Source organism: Giraffa tippelskirchi, chromosome 4 (genome assembly GCF_054371585.1).
Source record: "Giraffa tippelskirchi isolate mGirTip1 chromosome 4, T2T-mGirTip1v1.2.pri, whole genome shotgun sequence".
In the NCBI taxonomy this organism is placed as follows: Eukaryota; Metazoa; Chordata; class Mammalia; order Artiodactyla; family Giraffidae; genus Giraffa; species Giraffa tippelskirchi.
The window spans coordinates 30935030-30958787 of NC_137278.1; the positions used below are offsets into that span (position 1 = coordinate 30935030).

The 23758-nt window shown below is 37.2% G+C and overlaps 1 protein-coding gene across 50 annotated transcripts in view; it reads left to right on the forward strand.

Moving 5' to 3' along the window:
• The window catches only part of NCOA1 (nuclear receptor coactivator 1), a 220887-nt gene that overhangs the window by 171642 nt on the left and 25487 nt on the right, over positions 1-23758 (forward strand). For all 50 annotated transcript variants that reach the window (XM_081592675.1, XM_081592695.1, XM_081592710.1 and 47 more), the window contains 5 exons: positions 10275-10392; positions 11661-11829; positions 12824-13138; positions 18984-19085; positions 21233-21635. In XM_081592675.1, the coding sequence (XP_081448801.1) occupies positions 10275-10392; positions 11661-11829; positions 12824-13138; positions 18984-19085; positions 21233-21635 (1107 nt within the window). The remainder of the gene's footprint in view (positions 1-10274; positions 10393-11660; positions 11830-12823; positions 13139-18983; positions 19086-21232; positions 21636-23758) is intronic.

Consider the following 23758-nt stretch of genomic DNA (forward strand, 5'->3'; position numbering starts at 1 on the left):
AGCTCTTTTATTATTATAAAATAAGAATTAGATGAAATGATCTCAGAAGTCTTCTAATTGAAATTAGCCTCCAGACTCTGGGATATCAGGCACAGGTGGGGAAACAATGAGGTATAAGGCTAAAAGGAGATAAAATAAGAGTTTGTGAATTGATTGGTTTGATCCTGGTCCTTCCCCTTCTGATGTGGGAAACTGGAGGAGTTATCTTGAGAGATACCACATGGCCAAAAGAAGATGTTGGGATGTGGGTATTTATGGGGAAATCCCTAAAGTGCAAAGGTCATGCTGCCATCTTAAATATCCAACTGGTGGTCCAGTAGTTAAGACTCCGTGCTTCCAAAGCAGGGGGCACAGGTTCGACCCCTGCTCAGAGAACTAAGATCCTACATGCCAAATGACATGACCAAAAAAATAAAAATAAATAAAATAACAGTAATAAGCGTCTAACAGTGAAGGCCACAAGCAGGCATAAGCCTTACACAGAACCCAGCCAGTCAGTGTTTTAGAACACTGTATCTGTTTAGAACAAACACAGCCAAAGACCATCAGGACTTGAAGCCTGTAACATAAAAGGGAGCAAGCTAACCAGACAACAAAAGTACGCAGTAGAAATATATAATGAGTGTATGAACTAACAGTTTTTGAAAAGATACGTCATCGATGAATAACATCAGAAGAAAAAAAAAGGACAAAAGCAAGAAAGGACTTTTGGAAATTAGATACCCAAAATTTTTAAATTTCAAGAGAAATATTAGAAAATAAGGCTGAGAAAATCTTTCAGAGAAAACAAAAGACAAATAGAAAGTAGGCAAGAAAAAGTTAGGTTGACCTATGAGGGCCAATAGCGATTGATAAAAATTTCAGAAACAGTGAGGGGGGAAAAGAGCTTTCCAGGTAGCACTAATGGTAAAGAACCTGCCTGCCAACACAGGAGACACAAGAGATGTGGGTTCAATCCCTGGAGAATCCCATGGACAGAGGCGCCTGAAGGGCTATAGGCCATAGGGTTGCACAGAATCAGACATGACTGAAGTGACTTAGCATGCAGCGTGCATGAGGGGGGAAAATGGAAAAGAAGATATTTTCAAACCAAAAAAAGAAAAAGAATTTTCTAGAACTGAAGGACATAATTCTTCAGAGTGAAATGATTCAACAAGTATTCAGCACACATACACACACACATACAAAAGACCTGTACCAAAACTTAACTATCATGTAATTCTAAAACATCAGAGATAAAGATTCTAAAAGCTTGCAGAGAGATGTGAATTGTATACAGTGAATTGTAATGACCAAAACTTGGAAGCTATCAAGCCACAGAAAGACATGGAGAAACCTTAAATGAATATTTCTGAGTGAAAGATGCCAACCTGAAAAAGTTACATACTTTATGATTCCAACTATATGGCATTTTGGAAGAGGCAAAACTAGAGACAATAAAAAGATTAGTGATTGCCAGGGAGAGGGATAAATCGGTGGAACATGGGTAGTTTTTAGAGCAGTGAAACTGTTCTGTATGATACTGTAATTGTGGATACATGTTATTTTACATTTATCAAAACCACTAGAATGAACAACACAAAGAGTGAACCCTAATGTAAACTATGGGCTTTATTTAATGAAAATGTGCCAATATTCATCAATTCTAACAAATATACCACACTAATGTAAGATGTTAATAATAGGGGAAACAGCCCAATCTAAAAAATGGGCAAAAAATTTTAAAATATACGTCATAAAAGAAGATATGGAAGTTGCAAGTAAGCACATAAAAAGATGGTCAGTGTTTTTAACCATCAAGGAAATGTGAATTAAAACTATGATGCAGTACTGCTACATATTCATTGAAATATCCAACATTTTAAAAACAGACAAAACAAATGATGGCAAAGATGTGGGGCAACTTGAACTTTGGTGTTGCTGGTCACAATGTAAAAGGGTAAAACAGGTTTGGAAAATTGTTCAGCTATTTCTTTTAAACATGCTTTTACCATGTGACCCAACAACTCAACTCTTAGTTATTGGAGACAGAGCCAGATGAAAGCATGTGTTCATCAAAAACTTGACCACAAATGTTCACGTAGCGTTATTCATGATAGTCTCAAACTGGAAACAATTTGAATGTTCATCAACAAGGAAATGGCTTATTTATAAAATGAAATACTGCTCAGCAGTGAAAAGGAAGGGACTGTTAGTACAGGGCATGAATTATTCTCAAAAATATGATGAGTGAAAAAAGTAATGATCATTGGTTGCCAGTGGTGGGGTAAAAGTAGGGAAGATTGATAGCCAAGGAGCTTGAGGAAATTTTTAAAGGTGATAGAAATATTCTGTTTTCCTGATTGAGATGGAAGATTATGTATGGGTTTATACTTTTGCCAAATTTATTAAACTGTACACTGAGAATCAGCACATATTGTTTGATATAAACTCTATATTAATAAAATTTACTTTAGAAATACCAGAGGTTAGAATGATTTCTGACCTGTAATCAGGCATCCAACTTCCAGTAGTTGTGAAGGTGAAATAAAGACATTTTTGGATACAAAAGGGCACAAATACTTGCATAATATGTTTACCTTCTCTAGTTAAGGCCCTTGAGGATATATTGGGTTGGCCAAAAAGTTCATTCGGATTTTCTGACAAACTTTTCCACCAGCCCATACTTCAGCAAACAGGAAGAAAACCAAAAAAGAGAGGCTTACAGGGTCCAGGGAAACAGAGGATCTGAAAAGAAGTCCAGGAATGATAGGTGATCAGCCAGATTAGAGAACAACAAATGTAAATTGGAGTAGCAGGCCTGAGTCTTCTGAAAAGATGGCCTCCAGGGAAGAAATGAAATTTCTCTCTGAGTTTATAGAAAAGATTATTGATAGATTTATGTCACAAATGTTGAAGCATCTGAAAAAGTCTCCCAGAAAAGCAGGAAAATGAAAAAAAATAAACTGTTAACTCAAGAAAAATGAAAGCATGATATAAGAAGGAATGTTTGTACACAATATGACTTAGCAGTAAGTATTATTTGCATAGTCCTAAGAATCTAAATATTAACATTTTATTTAAAAAAAACAACAATAGTGATCTCTGTTAGGGAATTGGGAGCATAGGAGGTAGTAAGTGTGGTAGATGTGAGAGAACTGAAACCCCATATATCGTGATGAGGAGTCAGAAACTTAAAATGGAGATATTTTAGAAATAATTAGGCAGATGCCAAAGAAAACTACACAAGTTGTGAATGGTTGTCTCTGTTGAAAGGGGAGTAATCAAAGGGTCAGAAGGGGCAAGACAGAAAACTACTCTTATTCATAGACCTTTTGGTTCTGACTTTTAAAGTTTTGTGTATGTGTTAATTTGATGAAAATTAAAGTTAATAAAAATAGAAAGTGTCTTCTAGCTCTCCAGTCTGTGAAAGTGGAATGTTTTTCATTCATAATCCATCTTGAGTCAAATAGCTCTTTTTTCTCTCTTGAGATTTCCTCCCCTGAATACAGCTTTATGTCCTTGTGCTCAGTCACTTAGTCATATCCAACTCTTTGAGACCCCATGGACTGTAGCCCACCAGGCTCCGCTGTCTGTGTGATTTTCTAGGCAAGAATACTGGAGTAGGTTGTTTTTCTCCTCTAGGAGATCTTCTCAACCCTGGGATTGAATCTGTGTCTCTTGCCTCTCCTGCATTGTAAGGCGGATTCTTTACCACTAGCACCACCTGGAAAAATTTGTAAATAGGCCAGGTGCTTGCTCCTTGGAAAAAAAGCTATAACAAACCTAGACAGCATATTAAAAGGCAGAGACATTACTTTGCCAACAAAGGTCTGTCTAGTCAAAGCTATGGTTTTTCCAGTAGTCATGTACAGATATGAGAGTTGGACTATAAAAAAAGCTGAGCTCAGAAGAATTGATGCTTTTGAACTGTGGTGTTGGAGAAGACTCTTGAGAGTCCCTTGGACTGCAAGGAGATCCAACCAGTTGATCCTAAAAGAAATCAGTCCTGAATATTCATTTGAAGGACTGAAGCTGAAGCTGAAACTCTAATACTTTGGCCACCTGATGTGAAGAACCGACTCATTGGAAAAGACCCTGATGCTGGGAAAGATTGAAGGTGGGAGGAGAAGGGGAAAACAGAGCATGAGATGGTTGGATGGCATCACCGACACGATGGACATGAGTTTGAGTAGGCTCTGGGAGGTGGTGATGGACAGGGAAGCCTGGTGTGCTGCAATCCATGGGGTTGCAGAGTCGGACATGACTGAGCAACTGAACTCAACTGAGTAGGTTGTCAGTCCATTCATACTGAGCGACTGAAACTGAACTGAGGCCAGAATCTGTTAAACCTTGTGCTGTAGTGTTGCTGAAAGCCAGAAACAGAGGGGTGAAATGAGGTAAATGAGGAGAGGGTGATCGCTGCAGACCGTGTTTCCATACAAACAAGAAAGAAACAAGGAGAAGAGAAAGGAAAGAGAACAAAGGACTGGAGAAAGAAAAAAGAAGATGAAGACAAAAATATAATAACTCATAAAGGGAAGAGAATAGCCTCTGAGTCTCTGCCACCTCTAGCCTCTACACCGTCCACCACTGCCTTTCACCAGAGCCAGACTCCATTATCAAATGGCTGATTCCATGTCTTAACTTTGTGCCCAAAGGTCTCGCATAGGACAGTTGAACTATTATAGTATTTCGCTACCTATTAGAACTCCTGGATCTATCTGCCATGTCACTTATCTTTTCTGTCACACTTTCCTTGCCCTTGCCCATTTGCACTGTATTCTGAGAGAGTCTCTGGGCCAGATTTTCCAGATCAAAACTGAATCTTCAGTCATATCCATCCTGCTCCTCAGTCTGTTGAGTTCTTTAAATTGTAGTGATCATGTGTGTGGAAATTTTTTTCATAGAAGTCTATTGCCTTTTTTTTTTTTTTTTATAAATTTATTTATTTTAGTTGGGGGCTAATTACTTTACAATATTGTAATAGTTTTTGCCATACATTGACATGAATCAGCCATGGGTTTACATGTGTTCCCCTTCCTGGACCCCCCACCCACCTCCCTCCCCATCCCATCCTTCTGGATCATCCCATTGCCCCGGCCCTGAGCCCTTGTCACATGCATCGAACATGGAATGGTGTTCTGTTTCACATATGATAATATACATGTTTCAATGCTATTCTCCCAGAACGTCCCACCCTCACCTTCTCCCTCAGAGTTGCCTTTTATATATATGATAGACTTTTTAATCCGTATATTGATAAATTTGGCATACTTTAGGGCTCATCCATTTTCTGTAACAATTCTTTTTTCTTCAAAGTTTGTTTCTTTGTTAAATTTGCCATCTTTCCTTCCTGCTGTTGACTTTTCTTGAATGTTTTGGTGAACGGGGGCTGTCTGTGCACGTATACTGAAAAAGACCTAGAATGAAACACTGTGGTAGCTAGAGTGTCTCTTCAGCTAAAGTGAGAGGCCCTTTTGCTCTGGCAGTGAATGTAGGTTCTGATTATAGAAGCCCTGATGCTCAGTTGTTGTTGTGAAGGAGTGGAGGCTGGTGAGAGGGAAATCCCTCATGGCAGCCCTCGCACCCACTTTGGGAGATTCCCTGGGCAGAACTCCCACACTGAGTCATGTCCTCACCACTTTAATCCCATGGGCAGATGCCAGAGTCAGCTGCACTCAGAGCAGGGCCTGTTGACAGCTGTTCAGTTGTCCTTTAATTATCCCGGCAATCACCCGTGGCCTGTTCCTTTACTCGCTCAAATGACCACTGAGCCTGGAGTTGTTCTAGTGTCCCTCTGAGTAAACTCCCTCCTTTTGAAAATCTCCCCTTTTGTCCTAATGTAAGTTTTTTAGTTTAGGTGAACTTCTCCATCAGTTTTATCTTTCCATCTGTTTTGTTTTCATTGTTCTAGTCAGCCTCCATGTTACTTCTTTTACCTCTCCTTCAGCAGTAGATTTATTGTCCCCTTTTAATTTCCTTTATTTCCATGAAAATTTTGGGTGTAGAATAAAATAGAGATGGCAAATCTGTCACATTGAACCAAAAACTTTCTGTATATCTACTTACAAGAAAACTAAGGTCCAAAGAAAGGAAACACACACACACAGACAAAAACTTGCCCAAAGTTATCCAGTTAGTGTACGCAGAACCAGGATTTAAATTTCAGCCTGCCTGGTTTCAAAACACATTGTTTATAGGCACACACACACACACTCCCATACAGTGTGACCACGTGACTTAAATAATTTTGTTAGAAATGTACTATAAGAACACATTAAAAGAATTTAGGAAGATCTTGATCAAAACATATATAATGTGCTCTCTGAGCAGTACCTTCAAAACCTCTGCCATGTCTTTTTGTCTGTCTTCAAATTCCTATATTTTAAAGGTGGATTTGATTTTTGAAGTTTTATGAAGTAATTTGGAGCCAAATTTGTTGATCCAAAAAGAATAATGCTTAAAAAAAAAAAAATCAGAATCAAAGTTAGATGTAGTTAGAAGTATTTTGTTGAAGGGTTTGTATACTAGATAAGACAGTTCTAGAAGAATTCCAAAAATATTTGCACACTGGCAACGCTACTGAAGTGAGTGAATGACCTCCTGCTCATTTTTTTGTTCTGTAAACATACACATTCTGAGGTGACTATTTTTAAAGTTTTATTAATCTGTAATAAATACAGAGTGTTGTATAACTCTAAAAATAAATGTTTCACATAAAACATTTTCAGTATTAAAAAAAATCCATTTTTAGTTCCCTGTTTTTGAGATTGTGTTTAGTGTGTTGTGACCATTGGTAGGCATCTTTTGCTACTACAGGACTATAATTAATAATCTTACATAGTACAGATAGTTGGCCACATCTAAGAGTATATCTGAACTGTAAATTCTAAATGGAATTGCTGGGTCAAAGCATAGATAGATTTTGCCAAATGGCCTTTCTTATGCCAGTTTACACCATGATAATGTTCTTCTTTCCACATATCCTTTCTAATAGTTTGAATTATGCACTTTGTCATCTTTCTCAGTCTGATGAGTTTTTCAAGTATCTCAATATATTTTTGATATGTATTTCTTTTATTGTGAAATTAGGTTGATCACTTTTCAGTGCTTTTTTGTGACCTGTTATCTACTGGGTTATTCAGTTTTTGTCTCACTGATTTATAGTTCTTTTTGTACAGTAGAGAAACTAGTCAAATAAAACACTATAGCTGCTGTGCATAGTTAACAGCCAAATATAACACAAAACTGAACCAGAATCTCTTTACCAACAACTGAAGAAAATTAACTGTGAGCATCAGAATCACTAGATGCTGAATCAACTCTTAGTAGAGAAAAAAATGTGCAAAAGCCACTCTCTTGATTTAACAATGCTTTCTACTTTCTGTGCAGGAGGAGTTTTTAAATTTTTTAATAATATAAAGGTTTGTTTGTTTGTTTTTTTAGCTGAAATCACTATGGCTGATGGGGTTATAAGATTTTCTTGTAACCATATTTAAAATGGAGAAAATATGATGCTGAGCCCTTTGCACAGATTATTAAAAAAATTAACAGCTTGATCAGGAGCCCCTAAGAGCTTGTTTTCTACCCCCACGTCAGCTGCCTCTCTCCAGCAGAGGCTAGTAAACACAGTAATGTGTCCCTTTAAAAATCACTATGCCTATCTTGTGTAACATATATACATGCTTACTCATGTTTGCAACAGAGACACAAACATGACCAAAAGTTATAGGTTTATTCCCTGGATAAAGAGAGATAGTGTATTTTGTAAAACATTCCAGAAAATCGAATTTTTTTTTTAAAGAAGTCAGTTTCTAAAGGAAGTCCTAAAATGTTGAAGTGACTTTTAGAATAAAAACCAGCTTCTTTTAAGTATATAGCCTATGCAAACAAAACTTTTAATTGAATCAGTGATTGATTGGGTTTTTTCCCCTAGTCACCAAATTTAGCACAATAGTCTTACTTTATTTTGAAAATATTTTATCCAACTTGTTTTCTTAACCTTTTTTCCCATCAAGACTGCTGTGAGATACTATGTCCTATTACTGAGTCAAACTATTCTATGATACTAAGCCTAGATGGTAGACAGCCATGTAAATTTTCTCTGACTCTTAAATATAATGATTTTGTTTATGTTAGATTTCTAAAATAAGACAGGAATTATTGTGTGGAGCAGAGCAAAGGGACAACTTCAGATAATCTTCTCTGACCAACTTTCTGATTGAAATAATGAGAATTAAGTGATTACTTTGCCTTCACCTTTTATTGTTGTTGTTTGGTATTTTTTTTGCTTTTTTTTTCCCCCCAGAATCATACAGAATTTGATTTCTGTATCATTTGTCATGCTAGAGAAGACAGGTTTAACTGCAAGCTATAATTCTTTATATTTAGAAGTGAATGTGCTTTTATGTGCACTCCTATATTTCATTCATACTAAATATTGAGTATATTTCAATATGTAGTCAAGTTAGATTAAGTGAGCCTAACATGTTTTATGCAGTTAATAATGATCAGTATGCAGCATTAAATAAGTTTGAAGGGCATCCTTAAATCTACTTATCTCCATTCATTAAAATGAGGAATTCTACCTAATTGTATATTTTCTTAAGCTACTAAGGCATTTTTAGTTTTTGTTAGTTTGCTAGGGCTGCCATAATAATAAAATACCACAGACCAGTGACTTAAACAATAGACATTTATTTTCTCACAAGCTGAAGGCTGGAAGTTCAGGTTGAGGAGGGTCAGTAGATTTGCTGTCTTCTGATGCCTCTCTCACTAGGTTGCAGATAGCTTCCTTCTTGCTGTGTCCTCATGGTCATCTCTCTGTCTGTGTCATCTGTGTCCTGATCACCACTTCTTATAACACCGGTTATATTGAAGTAGTTTGAAGTGGAGCCACCCTGACAACTCTTAATCACTTCACTCAAAGCCTTGTCCCCAAATATAATGACATTCTGAAGTACTAGAGGTTAGGGCTTCAACATATAAATTTTATTCCTTTTCAAGATTACAAATAGCCATCAGAAACACTAAAAGAAAATAAAGTAATCCTTAGTCTCACAACCTAAAATCTACCAAGAATATATTGCTTACCAGATTTTTTTCTATTAATACACAGAAATTTTATAATATTCTGTTATAAGAATAGAATCATCCTGAACATAATGTCTTGGATGATACTTTTTTCCTTTTTCATTTATCAGCATGTTATAAATATCTATACCATAATCCATTAATCAATAAAGTTCTGAGATTTAGGTTCTTTACAATTTTTTCCCTAATATAAGTAGTACAGAAGTAATCAAAGCTTTCAGAACAATTGTGCATGCTACCATCTTCCCTTGTACTGTAGTGCTCTGCTCAGTTGTGCCCGACTCTTTGCAGCCCCAGGGACTGCAGCCCACCAGGCTCTTCTGTCCATGGCGTTCTCCAGGCAAGAACACTGGAATGGGTTGCCATTTCTACTCCAGAAGATCTTCCCGCCCCAAGGATCAAACCTGCATCTCCTGTGTCTCTTGTATTGGCAGGCGAATTCTTTACCACTACACCATAAAGCATAATTCAACCTCTTTTTTTCATTTGTCATCATTATAGACAACAATTATCATACCATTATTGTACAGCTATATTTTCAGTTAACCACTGTAGAGTTTTGTCCATTTACTAAATGGCCCCAGTGTACAGTGCACTTCAGCTTCTGCTGCTGCCTTTTATGGAACATATTTTATCTTTTACTTGCATCTCTCAAACATTTCCTGACAGTAGCACTGTCCCTACTTATAGCATATTGTAATATAGACTGAAAAAGCAGTTAACTGAAATTGTTATGATTATCTTAAAAATCAATAATTTCTGAAGAAGTTCTAAGTGATTCTCTTACGGTAATGAATAAAAACCTTTAACATCACCTTTTCTTTGTATTTATTTTATTTACTTATTTATTTATTTGGTTGTGCTGGGTCTTAGTTGTGGCATGTGGGATCTAGTTTCCCAACCAGGTATCGAACCTGGGCTCCCCACGTTGGGAGCACAGAGTCTTAGCCACTGGACAACCAGGGAAGTCCAGATTCTCTTTGATTCAAAGAACTTTTCTCACTTTCTCATTTACTTGTTATTATGTGGTCACATTCTAGATAGTATAAGTTTCTGAATGAGTGACCTTTGTATCATTGAGGTAGTATTTTATAGGGGAAATCTCACTCTACTATACAATATATTACTTCTGAAAAGTATTATCATCTTATCTTCTGTTTTAATACATCCTGACTTCTTACCTTTCCTTCTTTAACCAGGATTACCTGAACTGGAATTAGAAACAATTGATAACCAGTTTGGACAACCAGGAACTGGTGATCAGATTCCATGGGCAAATAATACAGTGGCAGCTGTAAATCAGAATAAGCCAGAAGAGTGAGTAGTATATTTTGTATATTATCAACTAACAGATACCATCTACTACAGCAAAGAACTGCTTTTCCCAAACTAGATTCCAGTTTGTATTGGTGTTTGTAGATATTAACAGAAGGTGAAGGTTTAATGAAAAGAAAAGGATGGGGGAGGACACCAAATCAAACAGATTTATTTACTGCATGACTGCAAGACTAGTGTATATTTTAATTACCAAGAGATTGATATAGTTTGCAGCTTTATTTTTCACCTCTTACTTTGCTTTGATTGATTACCACAAAATTTCTGGAACTGGTAGATGAATTGGCCTCAGCACAACAACTCTATTGCTCTTGAGTTCTTAGTTGTATAATTATTTTGTCCAGCTTTTCTCTTCACTTGCAGCAAGAATGCATAAGAAGGGAAGGTACTTTCTACATCTGCTTAGTGTCCCCACTTGAGTAGAATTTGATTTTTTAATCCACACAGGTAGCTCTATTCCAACACATATAGTGCATCTCATATATAGCAACCAAAGGATGACTAGGTAGCATTGAGTGTGAAACCTTAATTATGACCTCTAGCCTCGTTTGCCTTCCCCGAAGATGAATCCTTATCATTATAGAAGTAGTATTAGTACTAGTGTAATTTTCTATATATTTTTAAGTTTTATGCATCAATTGGTATCAATTGGATTAGACTATGTATTTCCTACATATAATCAACAATTTGTTGGTTAACACTGAGCGTTGGTTAACACTGAACATTTTTCTAGTTAGATTTCTTTTGTCATGTTATCAGCATGATTTGATCATCTTTGAAAGTTAAGTAATATGTATAATATGTACTGTTTTCATTATGGTTCAATTATCAATAATTAATTGCACCTATAGAATATAAATAGAATAAATAGTATAAAATTTAATTTAGATTAAATGATTTTTTTTTAGTTTTTGGTTGATTTTTATTTTTTACTTCTGTTAAAAATTATTTTCTCTTAACTATGTTTGGTTAATTTTTCAGGCTATTTCTGTAAGCTAACATGAAGAATATGGAAACAAAGTTCAGTGATTGACAAAATAATGAAAAATATATTCAAGCTGCATACTGAATGTTCATAAATTTCTGCACATTAAGTATAGAAAATTTCATTGCATAAGAATTGGTTTAAAAAAAACTCGGCAATTTCCCAGAACTAGATTTGCATATATGTGTATGTATATTTGTATTCTTAAGGTTGAATACTTATTTGCTATATCCATCTTTATTTTTTTTATCTTTTGATTCTTCAGCCAGTGTATTAGTTCACAATTAGATGAACTTCTCTGTCCACCAACAACAGTCGAAGGAAGAAATGATGAGAAGGCCCTTCTTGAACAGCTGGTATCCTTCCTCAGTGGAAAAGATGAAACTGAGCTAGCTGAACTAGACAGAGCTTTGGGAATTGACAAACTTGTTCAGGTATTTACTACAGTTAGCATTTGTTAGATGATGCAGCCCTGAAAAGCTAGAAAATTATTTTTAAGCAAGACTTTTCCATATGACTCTCACTGTATGGTAGCTATTTTATAATTTACCCTTGTGAAAGTTATCAAAATATATAATAGTTAAATAATGGGCTTTTTAAACAAAAAGCTTGTCATAATAATTACAGAGTTATAGCCTTTTACTATGGAACATAATCTTAGAAGCTTTCCCTAGAATAGAATCTGGATTTTATATTATTACTTCTTATTTTAGGACTTAATTTATCCTTCGTTCATGCTAGACTTCAGCCTATATGTTCCATGACATTCCAACTTCCAGGTTAGTGTTTTTCAGACTTTGGAGTTAAAAAATCAATTTAGTGCATCATGACCAGCATTTTTTTTAATGGATAGAATAATGTAGAATAAAGACTGTCAGAATGCAGAAAAAGGGAAAGTTATGTTTCATGAAACTCTGTTTTCAGTTACATACACAAACAGTAGGTCACAATTTAAATTATATTTCTTTCAATAAGTAACAATCAAAAAGTTCAAAAGCCATAGCTCTATGGCATTCTCTTAGGTCAGCTATGAATTTTTTTTTCAAACAAGATAAAAGCATGAATTCTATGTTTGACATAGAAAAATTAATCCCTCCTTTAGGAATCTACTTCTTATGGTAATCTATTAAATTTAACATTTGTTGATTCTTGGGCTTTGCAGTGAGGTTCTTTTCAAACCATTTAGCTTTATTTCATTGATTTAGGGCCTTCGTTTTAACAATATTTTCATCTCTTTACTGAGATTTTAAACATCCCAGTTAATCTATTCCTCCATTTCAGAAGCAACTTTCATAAGTGATTCCTTCAAGTATTAATAGCAAACTTCTGGAGAGCTTCATATGATCTAAGATCCAAAATTGTATAGAGAAGCATGTCATTCATTGGCAGAAATGTATTTGTAAAATATTATGGCTTATTTTCCAACAGGGAGGTGGATTAGATGTATTATCGGAGAGATTTCCACCACAGCAAGCAACGCCACCGTTGATGATGGAAGAAAGACCCAACCTTTATTCCCAGCCTTATTCTTCTCCTTCGCCTACTGCCAATCTCTCTAGTCCTTTCCAAGGCATGGTCAGGCAAAAACCTTCACTGGGGGCTATGCCTGTTCAAGTAACACCTCCTCGAGGTGCTTTTTCACCTGGCATGGGCATGCAGCCCAGGCAAACGCTAAACAGACCTCCAGCTGCACCCAACCAACTTAGACTTCAACTTCAACAACGATTACAAGGACAACAGCAGGTGAGTATCCTTGTTCAACAGGTGATCCTTTTTAAAGGTATGTGCTAATAGCTCTGTCTAACAAGACAGCCCAAATGCTATTGGATTGACCAAAAGGTTAGTGTGGATTTTCCATAGGATGTTGTGGGAAAACTCCAATGAACTTTTTGGCCAACCCAGTGCACTAAAGGTGTTAAGTCCACTCCCAGACCCTTTATGACACAAAAAGTCATCCTTAGTCTGCTCTGATAAGAATAAGGGAGACTCATTCATTTAAAAACTGCTGGCTCATAACAAAGTCCTTTAACACTAAGAGTTTAAAAGCAATTTACTTTTTTTTTTTTTTTTGAGATAAAAAAATATTTAGGATGAACATCTCGTATAATTATTAAATTAATAAAATTTAAGCACAGCTTAATTTCTAAAGTAGAGCATCGAGAGATACTGTTGATAAATATTTTCTCTCATGACAAATAATGTGCAGGTGTAATGACATAAATATTTAGGACTGTATAAGCAGCAGTTATAGGGGTAATCATTAAGAAATAGAAACCCAAATGGTTAAAACTATCCTCTGGAAAATGGGACCGAGAATGTAGGCTGTTGCTTCTGTTGTTATTACTCTTTTGTATTTCTTTAGCTATATGTCTGTTTTGCTTTGGATTTTTAAAAAAGCATTTAAAGAAGTTCTCTGGAGCCTTGCTAATAGAGGAAGGAGGAGGAAGAAGGAGCTAAATTTATTAGAGCGGGAGCATGATAGAGTTAGCCCTGGTTTCAAGTCCTAGTTCTAACCTTACATGAGGTCGGTCAGTAGTAAAATTATTTATCCTATTAAAGCCTATGATTTCTCATCTTTAAAAAGAATTTAATAATTCCTTTACCTATTAGGTGGTATGTGGATTAAATGAGATAACATTAATAGATGTTGTTGTTTATTCACTAAGTCATGTCCCACTCTTTTGCGACCCCATGGATCATAGCCCGCCAGGCTCCTCTGTCCATGGGATTTTCCAGGCAAGAATACTGGAGTGGGTTGCCATTTCCTCCTCCAGGGGATCTTCCCAACCCAGGGGTCGAACTCATGTCCCCTGCATTACAGGCAGCAGGTGGATTCTTTATCCCTGAGCCACCAGCGAAGCCATTAATAGATGTAGAGCTTGGATATAAAGCTCTTAACAGTGCTTGGCATGTAGTCCCATTTAGTAAATACTCACTATTATTATGAAATTATATTCAATAAATATAACAAATAATATAAAATGTGCTTCCATGCCATTTAAAAAGAGGAAGATGATGAAAGGGAGAAAGAAGGAGATGGCATAAGGTGAAAAACTTTTAATAGTAGACTAATAAGGAATAATTTTTAAATGCTAGTGTGAAATAAAAGGCACAAAGGGAAATTAAGGGAAGAGAAGGAAAAAAAGAAACAAAACAAGGGTATAGTATTAATAATATGTTCTGAATACTATTTAAGATAAACTGCTTCTTGTTATAACTTGTCATTCATCATTAGACAGCACAGGAATAAGAAGTACTTACTAGCTCCCCTGTATTTAATTTTTCACAGAACATGTTTATGGCGACTGTACCAGGTCCTGAGAGGAATGCAAAGAATAAAGAGATAGAGGCAGTTTTCAGAGCTTACCGTCAGCCTAGGGTATTCAAAACTTAGTCAGCCCTCTGTATCTTCAGGTTCCGCATCTGCAGATTAAACCAACTGTGGTTCAGAAAGAGGTTTTTTGTTTTTGTTTTTTTTTAATTCTAGATAAGAAACAAAACTTTGTGGTGATAAAAACTACTTGATAAAAGAATAAGCTTCCTTAAGGAAATCTTTATCTTGACAATAATTTACGTGGTGACTGAATCAGGATTCTCAGACGCATCACTATTAGTGTTTTGAAACTGGATAATTCTTGTTAAGGGGGTGCTTCTGGTGCACTGGGGGATGTTTAGCAGCATCCCTTGCCTCTACCCACCAGATACTAAGAACAACCCCTCCCCAACTTGTGATAACCAAAAATATCTTCGTGTATTGCCAACTCTCCTTTATGGGGCAGAATACCCCTGGTTGAGAACCTCTTGACAAGATAATCATCTTTTAGGTTTACTGTAGGAGGACTTCTTGGTAAGGCATTGGAAAAAAAAATCCATTCAGACAGACAAAGTGACAGCAAGCCTGAATTGTGTGTGTGTGCACGCACATGTGTGCATTTTATACACATCGGCTGGGTTTGTGCTTTTCCACTAGCCTCAAGCCCTACATACATCTCCTTTAGTAATAAAACAAGCCTGTCAACGAGACCTTTATAGGCTTTTGAATTTGTGTTACCAGCTCTAACGATTATCAACCTCTCTCCTTCCAACTTCCTAACTAACAAAAATTACGATTTCAGAGGAGATTAAGGACATGGTGATCCTTTTAGGAGAACTTCCTTGGAAGAAGTTTCTGGAAAATGGTTAAAATTTTAGTAATCAGAAAGAAGAGGAAAGTCAGAGTGAAATTGTTGTACACAGCATTAGGTTGTACACACAGATAGTCAAGGGGAGGGGAAAATAAGAGTATTTCTGAGGGTGGGAATAGATCATTTTTCTTTCACAGAAAGTGCTTGTAGATTGCTGCTTTTAGAACAATTCCTTCTACTTCTAAAAATTACCTATTTATTTTATAAGGTTTTGATTTCATTTCTAAGGTTGTTTTTTCATTTTTATTACTTCTCATTTTTCCTCTGTCCCCAACCATGTCATTTTCACGTTATCTCACAATGCAAAGAATATATAAAGCTGTCTGTTTGGAATCCCAACTCCTACACTCCTGGCAATGTTAATTTTCTTCACCTGTTTTCATTCCCTGTGTCTTCTGTTTTTAGACTTGCTGTTCCTTCTGCATTGAGTTTACTCTACTACCCTCTTTGCCACCTGGCATTCTTATCTTTCAAGGTCCCATTGAGCTCACTCATGCTCTTGGTCCCTGCCTTCATGTCCTAGGCTAAGTTAGTTGCTGCCCCATGCTGCTGTACATCTCTCTATATATTCAGCCTATATAACTTGTGCATTGCACTGTTCTGTATTGACCTCTGCCACTCAGCAGAGAATTCCCAGAAAATAGAAATTTACTCACTTTTGTAGGCTTCAAACTTTATTTAGTATCTTGCATATACCAAGTTTTTTGATAAATCTTTGTAAAACTAATGGTTAATTTAAACTTATGTCCAAGATCTGACATAAGTTTGAGTTTAAGAAGTATGTAGATTTTAGGGACTTCCCTGGTGGTCCAGTGGTTGGGAATCTGCCTTGCAATGCAGAGGACTCGGGTTCAATCCTTGGTCTGGGAGATAAGATCCCACATGCCATGGAGGAACTAAGCTCACGAGCTACAGCTAGAGAGTCCATGTGCCACCTGACTCAGTGAAGATCTGCGTGAGGAAACTCAGACCTAGTGCAGCCAAATAAATAAAATAAAATAAAAGAAGAAGTATGTAGATTTTAATACTTTTAAGAGCCTCTTTGACTTTTAGAGCCATAATATTGGTTATCTTTATTTTTGACGTGATTCTGAATGTTTTATCCTATTCCACAGTGCCTGAAAGTTATAATTGTAATATTTATATTATATTGGGCTTCTCCCTGCAAGTTATTTTGTTTTCTAATCTAATTGGAGTCAAAAAATGAATGAAACCAGAGTTAAGAATTGAGCTTGTTAGAGATGAGAGATTTAATCACAATTCACAGCTCTTTGGATTCTCTTATAAAACTTTCAGAAACTTTCTAGTTTGTAAATAGTATATTTAAATTTATTAAATGTATTGAATATGAAGATATTAAAATATATTGATAGGTTGACTATTTTATAAGAAATTTATAAATTATAAAGTACTATATCAACACAAAACAAGGTTGATATTATTGTTACTATTATCTCCCTAACCAGTTTATTCTTGTCAAATTATTGAGCAAGTAATCCTTGAAGCAGTAGATTGTTTATCAGGAAATACCCTTTCTAAGGATGCTTATTTTGTTGCCTGCTAAAGTTAAGGCATACCTCTAATATGGAATCCTGAGCCTGATATAGACAGCATCTTTCAAACTAGTGTGCCATAGAAGATTGTTCTAGGAAATAATAATAAATGGCTATATGTCAGAAAAAAAAGGTTCACAGTAAATGAATTGCATAGTTTATCCCCTTCTTGGAGCTCCACAATGTGCTTTAGCCAATTGAAGACTCATAGAATTACTACACTAAAGAAATCTGTTTCACCTTGTGTAACCCATTATTTCCAATGCTTAATACAGCACAGCATGCTATTTTCCTGGCACATCTATTAATATCCTGCAGAACAATGTTCTTTAGAACACCAATTTGGGAAATGCTGGTCTAAAGTATAATTACTTCTTCTAGTTAAATAAATAGTCCATTTTCTCAGACCATTTGTTTCTTACATAATTCTCTCCAGCTAATGAAATCACACTGGATTTTTCCCAAATATGTGCCCATCAGACAGGTACCCTCCAAGTCAGAAGTACCTCAACTTTTCCGTTTATCTTCCAGACCTTTAGAGAGTGTTCCCTATGTATATGTACTTTTTTACTCACAACCCTTTAAGACCAAGGCTAATGTTTCTTTTTTCTCCATTATTGCATGTGTCTGAAATAACTAAATATTAATGAGTTTTTAAAAGCATGATGTAAAATAAATAACCAACAAGGACCTACTGTATAGCACATGGGACTTGTTATGTGGCAGCCTGGATGTGAGGGGAGTTTGGGGAATATATAGGTATGGCTGAATCCCTTTACTATTCACGTAAAACTATCACAGCATTGTTAATTGACTATCAGTTCAGTTCAGTCACTCAGTCATGTCCGACTCTTTGCGACCCCATGGACTGCAGCACGCCAGGCCTTCTTGTCCATCACCAACTCCTGAAGCCTGCTCAAACTCATGTCCATTGTGTCAGTGATGCCATCCAACCATCTCATCCTCTGTTGTCCCCTTCTCCCGCCTTCAATCTTTCCCAGCATCAGGGTCTTTTCCAGTGAGTTGGTTCTTCACATCAGGTGGCCAAAGTGTTGGAGTTTCAGCTTCAGCATCAGTCCTTCCAATGAATGTTCAGGACTGATTTCCTTTAGGATGGACTGGTTGGATCTCCTTGCAGTCCAAGGAACTCTCAAGAGTCTTCTCCAACACCACACTTCAAAAGCATCAATTCTTCGGCACTCAGCTTTCTTTATAAGTCCAGCTCTCAGATCCATACTTGACTACTGGAAAAACCATAGTTTTGACTAGGTGGACCTTTGTTGGTAAAGTAATGTCTCTGCTTTTTAATATGCTGTCTAGGTTAGTCATAGCTTTTCTTCCAAGGAGCAAGTGTCTTTTAATTTCATGGCTGCAATCACCATCTGCAGTGATTTTGGAGCCCCCCCAAAATTGACTATACCCCAATACAAGATAAAGAGTTTTAAAAATTACAAAAAGAAAGCATGATAAACATGTTTGTGTGCATATATATGTGTGTATAAATACTGTAGAACACTAAATATGGCAGAGCATAAAAATAGAATACATACACCTGTAATATATGCATATAGGCATATGTGCATGTACATACATGTATGTACTTGTATATATATTTTTGTTGTGTATGTATTTTACTTTTAAATGCTCTGCCATATTTCGAGTTCTGTAGGCAGAAAGTATTTGATAAATGTCAGGAATTGCCACCTTTTGGCAAATAAACGTGGGAAATAATCTTACTAAACTTGCAGTACTAAAACCTCTTAATTATCAATAAAAAGTTTATGTTACTCTAAAGGGCCATGCTATATGTTTGTGTGTAGAAGTTTATCTCATTGTTATATTTTTCTCTAGTTGATACACCAAAATCGGCAAGCTATCTTGAACCAATTTGCAGCAAACGCTCCTGTTGGCATCAATATGAGATCAGGCATGCAGCAGCAAATTACACCTCAGGTAATGTGAGAAAACCAGGCATTGTTAATACTTCTCTAACCCAAGTTGTGTTTCTTAGAGTGTTTTTTAAATGGTCTGTGAACTGATCTCTTAATGATGTTTGTACTGTAGCTTTCTTTTAGAATGAATTTATAATCAGCTTGTGATACCCACTACTGACATTTGATCTAAAGCTGAGGGTTCTTTGTTTCGTTTTATTGTTATTGTTGTCATTTGCTATTAGATATCAGGTGACTAAGTAGAAAACTCTTACTGCTGTCCTGAATAGCATCAGTAATAAGAAGCCAAGGATATGAAACTGTGTGCACAGTACCTGAAACCTGATCAAAACCCAGTCACATTGCTTAGTTATCTGAACTGCCTCGTGTTCTCTTGTTCAGTCTGAGCAACAGCATTTTCCGATTTTTGTTTTAACAATCCTGTGTGTGAGCTCATAGCCATTGAAACTAAACATGAAAAGAACCAGGTAGCCTTCTAAGTGTGATAAAGTCTTCCCTCCTTACTTCTGCACATACTTTAATATTTTTGCTTCAACCACTTTTTTTTTTTTGGCCACACCATGTGGCTTGTGGGATCTTAGTTCTCCAAGGATTGAACTTGGGCCCACAGTAGTGAAAACACTTAGTCCCAGCCACTGGACTGCCAGGGAATTCCCTCAACCACTTGTTTTTTTTTTTTAATTTCCCAACCAAAAACGCAAAAATTGGGGAGATGAGGTATTTTAGAAAGGATTCAGACAAACTTTTCTCCATAAAATGGACCTAGTGCAATTGAGGGCAAATACTAACCAAAAGGATAAATATTGATAGAAGCTCCTGTTAAGCAGCAGATATTGGCATCTCCATGCATCCAGACTTGGGTTTCTCTGCCTTAAAAGTCTCAGTGGTTAGTTCATGCAGGGGGAAATTGGTTATAACGAAACAAGACCCCACTGTTGGAATCCACATAAAGACAACTTCTGTTGAGAAGTCATCTGTCAGTTTCTTCCATATTGGGCTACTTCTGGTTGGCAAGTTTCATTTTTATGAAGCTGTATGCTTTAATCAGCTCCTCGACCTGAATGAACATTTTCTGAGAAAGGCTTTGTTGACATGCCATGTTGCTTTGCAAGTTAGCCCAAAAGGAGACTTCAAACTAATTTTACCACTTCTTTCATCATTCATAATATTATAGCTATTAAAACACTTGTTCTAATGCCTGTAACAGTCTCATGCTGCAACAATGCTATAAAATACCAGGGTTCATTTATTTCTGCGTATTATTTTGTTTCTAATTAATGATTTTCTTTTTAAGTGACCATTTGTTTGGCCTTGGATCCTGGAGTTCTTATTCTTCCTCTTCTAATGGTATTTGTAGGTTTTCCTAATTGTAAAGATAATGTATATTCATTATAGATAATTTGGAAAAAACATAAAAATATAATGAAGAGAATTGAAATCACCTATAATCACATTTTATTCATTTAAGTAAAATGGAATAAATGATCTCCATGAGAAAAGAGAAAACTAATATTCTCCATACTAGAAACGTGGTGAATTTTGTGGAAATGAAAAGAAGTCCTCTAATAACCTAATGCCAGATAAGATAAGGGGCTTCCTGTAGCTCAAATGGTAAAGCATCTGCTCTTGATGCAGGAGACCAGGGTTCGATCCCTCGGTTGGGAAGTTCCTATGGAGAAGGGAATGGCAATCCACTCTAGTACTCTTGCCCGGAGAATTCCATGGGCAGAGGACCCTGGCGGGCTACAGTCCATGGGATCGCAAAGAGTCAGACACGACTGAGCGACTAATGCACGCAGATAAGATAGAAATCATCAAGCACATTTTCTCTCTCTTCTTTATGGTTTTCATGTTTCTCTTAACAGGTTTCATGGCCTATATTATAGTACTAATCAATATATGTTTTCTTTGACTTTTCTCAGTCCTGTTTGACTTTAATCTATAAAATGTACTTAATTCATTTTCTCTCCTGTGGATGTTATTTAAGAGGTTTTCTTCCTTTTCTGTTTTAATTTGCCTTGTACACTGATAATTGCTGCATATTCTGTTGCTCCAAGCTAGTAGGCTTTATCCTGTAAGCTTCCCAAGGTAAGGGATAATCATAATAATATTAGTAAGGGAAGATTTTTTTTTTTCTCTCTTTTTTAGCCACCCCTGAATGCCCAGATGTTGGCACAGCGCCAGCGGGAGTTGTATAGTCAACAGCACCGACAGAGGCAGCTAATACAGCAGCAAAGAGCCATGCTCATGAGGCAACAAAGCTTTGGGAACAACCTCCCTCCCTCATCTGGACTGCCAGTTCAAATGGGGAACCCCCGTCTTCCTCAGGGTGCTCCACAGCAATTTCCCTACCCACCAAACTATGGTACAAATCCAGGAACCCCACCTGCCTCTACCAGCCCTTTTTCACAACTGGCAGCAAATCCCGAGGCGCCCTTGGCCAACCGCAGCAGCATGGTGAACAGAGGCATGACAGGAAACATGGGCGGGCAGTTTGGCACTGGAATCAATGCTCAGATGCAGCAGAACGTCTTCCAGTACCCAGGATCAGGTATGAGGATTTGCACCTTTATGTTGTTTTTGTACGTACAGTTGGCCCTCGGTAGCCACGGATTTTGTATCTGTGGATTCAACCAACCCCAGTGGAAAATATCCACTCCCACCAAAAAAAAAATTCCAGCAAGCTCCTGAAAGCAAAACTTGAATTCCCTGCACCCTGGGAACTATTTACATCGTATTTACATAGCATTTACATTGTCAGTTCAGTTCAGTCGCTCAGTCGTGTCCGACTCTTTGCGACCCCATGAATTGCAGCACGCCAGGCCTCCCTGTCCATCACCGACTCTTGGAGTTTACCCAAACCCATGTCCATCAAGTCAGTGATGCCATCCAACCGTCTCATCCTCTGTCGTCCCCTTCTCCTCTTGCCCCCAATCCTACCCAGCATTAGGGTCTTTTCCAATGAGTCAACTCTTCGCATGAGGTGGCCAAAGTATTGGAGTTTCAGCTTCAACATCAGACCTTCCAATGAACACCCAGGACTGATCTCCTTTAGGATGGATTGATTGAATCTCCTTGCAGTCCAAGGGACTCTCAAGAGTCTTCTCCAACACCACAGTTCAAAAGCATCAATTCTTTGGCGCTCAGCTTTCTTCACCATCCAACTCTCACATCCATACATGACCACTGGAAAAACCATAGCCTTGACTAGACGTACTTTTGTTGGCAAAGTAATGTCTCTGCTTTTAAATATGCTATCTAGGTTGGCCATAACCTTCCTTCCAAGGAGTAAACGTCTTTTAATTTCATGGCTGCAGTCACCATCTGCAGTGATTTTGGAGCCCAAAAAAATAAAGTCAGCCATTCTTTCCCCATCTGTTTCCCATGAAGTGATGGGACCAGATGCCATGATCTTAGTTTCCTGAACGTTGAGCTTTAAGCCAACTTTTTCACTCTCCTCTTTCACTTTCATCAAGAGGCTCCTTAGTTCTTCTTCACTTTCTGCCATAAGGGTGGTGTCATCCGCATATCTGAGGTTATTGATATTTCTCCCAGCAATCTTGATTCCAGCTTGTGTTTCTTCCAGCCCAGTGTTTCTCATGCTGTACTCTGCGTATAAGTTAATTTACATTGTATTAGGTATCGAAAGTGATCTAGAGATGATTTATGGAGGGATGAGCATGGGTTCTATTTCCCCATTTTATCTAAGGTACTTGAGTGTCCGTGGATTTTGGTATCTATGAGGGTCCTGGAACCAGTCCCCCAGGGATATGAAAGGAGGCCTGTACCACATCAGACTCAGGTCTCTCTCTTCACATGTGTTTTCAGTTCACTGACACTGAGGCAGTTTGCTGAAGAGGAAAGATGCTGAGGGAGTTCCCTGGTGCCCTAGAGGTTAAGATTGGGGCTTTCACTGGCGTGGCCTGGATGTACTGAGATCTCACAAGGCATTGACACCGGGGTCAGGAGATCCAAGCTCTAGGCTTAGCTCTTGCTACCGAATGGTTGAGTGGTTTGAGGCTTCTCTCTTCCATAGCTAAGGATCTGTCTGACACTAAAACTTTTAACATTTTGTCTGCAAAGCACATTTTTACTGTCTTACTTTCTCTCATGGATCCCTGTAAGAATGTAATGAAAGTCCATGTCAGACAGTAGGTATAAATACATAGGCTCAAAATTTGCATACAGATTTTTTATTATCTTGGAATTTTGTTTTTGATAGTTTTACATAGGGATTGTCAGTCTTCACAGATTATCTCAGACCTCTCATTGGTGTCTCCACTCTTAGCTGCTTAGGTTGTAAGCTATTCCTCCGAAATATCAGGCAACTTTTTGGCTTCCAAAAGCTTTGTTCTTTTTTTTAATTTTTTATTAGCACTGTCTCTCTCCTATTTCCTTTGTCCTGTTGTTGTTCAGTCACTCAGTCGTGTCCAACTCTTTGCGACCCATGGACTGCAGCACGTCAGGCTTCCCTGTCCTTCATCTCCCGGAGCCTACTCAAACTCATGTCCATTGAGTTGGAGATGCTATCTAACCATCTCATCTTCTGTCATCCCCTTCTCCTCCTGCCTTCAATCTTGCCCAGCATCAGGGTCTTTTCAAATGAGTCAGCTCTTCACATCAGTGGCCAAAGTATTGGAGTTTCAGCTTCAGAATCAGTCCTTCCAATGAATA